The 2,534-nt window shown below is 56.1% G+C and overlaps 1 protein-coding gene across 1 annotated transcript; it reads right to left on the reverse strand.

The window, feature by feature from the left end:
• Positions 1 to 237: 237 nt before the first annotated feature.
• LOC116523306 (prelamin-A/C-like) lies at positions 238 to 2,035 on the reverse strand (the record flags this gene model as incomplete). Its single annotated transcript, XM_032238410.1, has 2 exons — positions 238 to 310; positions 1,652 to 2,035. Coding segments are annotated over 2 exons (411 nt in total), but the record flags the coding sequence as incomplete, so codon positions are not given.
• Positions 2,036 to 2,534: the final 499 nt, after the last annotated feature.

The following is a 2,534-nucleotide window of genomic DNA, read 5'->3' on the forward strand; positions in this document are numbered from 1 at the left end:
TTTTTTCCTTTTTGGCAGTAATAGATTCACCTCTTTGGCAGGTTTTAAACTTCCTTTTAAACCTTTGAGATAGAAAAAAGACCCCCCCCACCCCCTTAAAAAACCTGAAGCATCTTTAGCGTATTTATATAGAGATATAGATATAGATATAGATATGTAATAAAGTATAAATTCTTGCATAGAAAATAACTTCTTTTAAAAATGGTTTCCTCTTCTTCTGAGCACGTAAAGGACAGAGAGCTCCATAAAGCAGATTTGAGTGCATGTCGGGAACGTCGGACGATTACATGATGCTGCAGTTTGAAGGACCCTAAGAGGGGAGAGAGAGAGAGAAGACTGACATAGAGTCAGAAGGGACCTCAGAGGTCATCTAGCCCAGCCCCCTCCCCAAGCAAGAGACCCTCTTCCGTTCCACGCAAATGGCCCTCCGATCGCTACTTAAGAGCCTCCAGGGACGAAGCACGGAGGAATTGTTCTCGCAATCAGGACATTTCTCCCTCATTCTAGGTTCAGGGCCGATCCAGAACCGGGCCTCCCTCAAAATGCCAGCAAGGGAGTTGTGGGAGAGGCAGGCGTGGCTGCCAGTCCAAAAGGCTTATGGGGAGGGACACGTGGACCTGCCTGCCCAGGGGAAGAACAGGCCCTTCCCCAGCTAAGGCTGCCTCTGTGTGACCAAACCTCCGGGGAGACAATAGCCGAGACCATTTTCCAAACGGAAAAGTTTCCTGCATAAAAAGTCTCCCACCTCAGGGGGGTCTTTGACAGCCCCCCCCCCCAGTGCAGCCACTGAGCAGCCCCAGCCGAGGCCACTTCCGTTTGTTTGGCGGAGGGGCGGGTGGGGGTCTGTGGGCGGTGGGCTGGCTGCCCAGACTGGCTCCGCCCACTACATGCACACACATGCACACACACACGGCTGTCCTCCTGCTTTAGGCCCCTGAAGGCTAACCTGTGGCATGCGGCGCCCTCTTGTGGCCAAGCCCCAGCTCAGCTCCGCCACGCTTGTGCATGCGCTTCCAGCAGGCCAGCGGCTCTTCGGGTTCTGCCGTGAATGCGCAGAGGGGGGGGGAGGGCACATGCAGAAGGGGGGCACATGCGGGGGCCACATGTCATGTGCAGGAGATGTGGGCATGTATGCGCGGGGCTACATATGCGCGGCGGCCACGCACACATTGCATTGGGGGGGTTGGGAGCACACGGGTGCCTCCTTGCGTTCGCATGGTTTGGGGACTCGGTCTGGAAGGGAGCTCAGAGGTCTTCTAGTCCAACCCCTGTTCAAGCCAGAGACCGAATTCCATGCCAGACAACGCATACGCTAAGCCAGGGCACAAAGCCAACTGGAGTTGACCGTTCTCATGTGAGAATGCAGCCTGTCAGGGTTTTCAGCCCACCCCACGCCTGCTGTTCAGTGGGGACCATCCCGGCCTTCCCCACATGCCCTGGCTGAGGAGCCCCATGTGGCACAGAGCCCTGGGATGCCCACAGCCATCTCTCTGCCTCCCTGGAAGGACTGACAGTGCACAGTGATCGGTCTCAGGAGCTTCCCCGCAAGGGGAGGAAGGGGGGCACTCAGAATCGGAGGCCTCCCACCACAAAGCCCCCTCCTCCTCCGGCCCAGGATCACACATGCCCGCTGGGGCGCCCCCAGACTGACCTGCTGGCGTGGGGTGGAGCTGCCCAGGATGTAGGTGCGGGGCAGGAGGCTCTCCCCGAGGTTGGTGCCTCCACTGCGGTAGCTGCGCGTGATGGTCAAGCTGGAGGAGGAGGAGCCGGTGGACATGGTGCTGGTGCCCACATTCGTTCCCCCGGATGACTTCTCTGCCGGCTGCCCACATGTGCCACACAACACTGTGCGAGAACGCAGGTTGTACTCGCCCGGATCTCCGCTGGCACTGCAGTGGCTCTGGAGAAGGGAGGAAGAGGGGAAGAAGCAGAGCTTGGCGCCACCCGGACCGAGACCCCACCTGGGGCTGGAGATGCTGGATTCGGATCTGGGGGCTCCTTGGTGCTCTGTGAACCTGGATGTTTCATTACCAAACTAGGTAACTTCATCAGCGCAGAAAAGCCCCAAGGCCAGAAAGCTCCAAGACCCCCACAGTTCAACCCTGAACTAAAATTATTCTCTTCTATCAGATTCCTACTTGGCCCTTTTGATCCCCCCCGGCTTCCTCCGGAGCCCGCGATGTCTTTTTAAAACACAGCCCAGCCCAGTGTTACATTTAGAATTAGAATAGAATTAGAATAAGTTTATTTATAGGCCGCCCTTTTCCCTGAGGGGACTCAGGGCGGCTAACAACTTATATGGGAGGGGATACATACAATGACATATAACATAACATGTAATTAAAAAAATAAGCAACATTCATTCAGCATTCGGGTGGGGGTGAATTATAATCTTTACCCCCAGGCCTGATCGGATTGCACCACTACGGCCCCTTCGGGTCAGTGGATCCCGGAGACCTCCTTGGTTCACCGAGGAGCTCCGGGAGAAGAAACGCCGGAGGAGACACCTAGAGCACCTGTGGAGGTCCGATAAG

This window comes from Thamnophis elegans, unplaced genomic scaffold, assembly GCF_009769535.1.
Source record: "Thamnophis elegans isolate rThaEle1 unplaced genomic scaffold, rThaEle1.pri scaffold_162_arrow_ctg1, whole genome shotgun sequence".
Classification (NCBI taxonomy): Eukaryota; Metazoa; Chordata; class Lepidosauria; order Squamata; family Colubridae; genus Thamnophis; species Thamnophis elegans.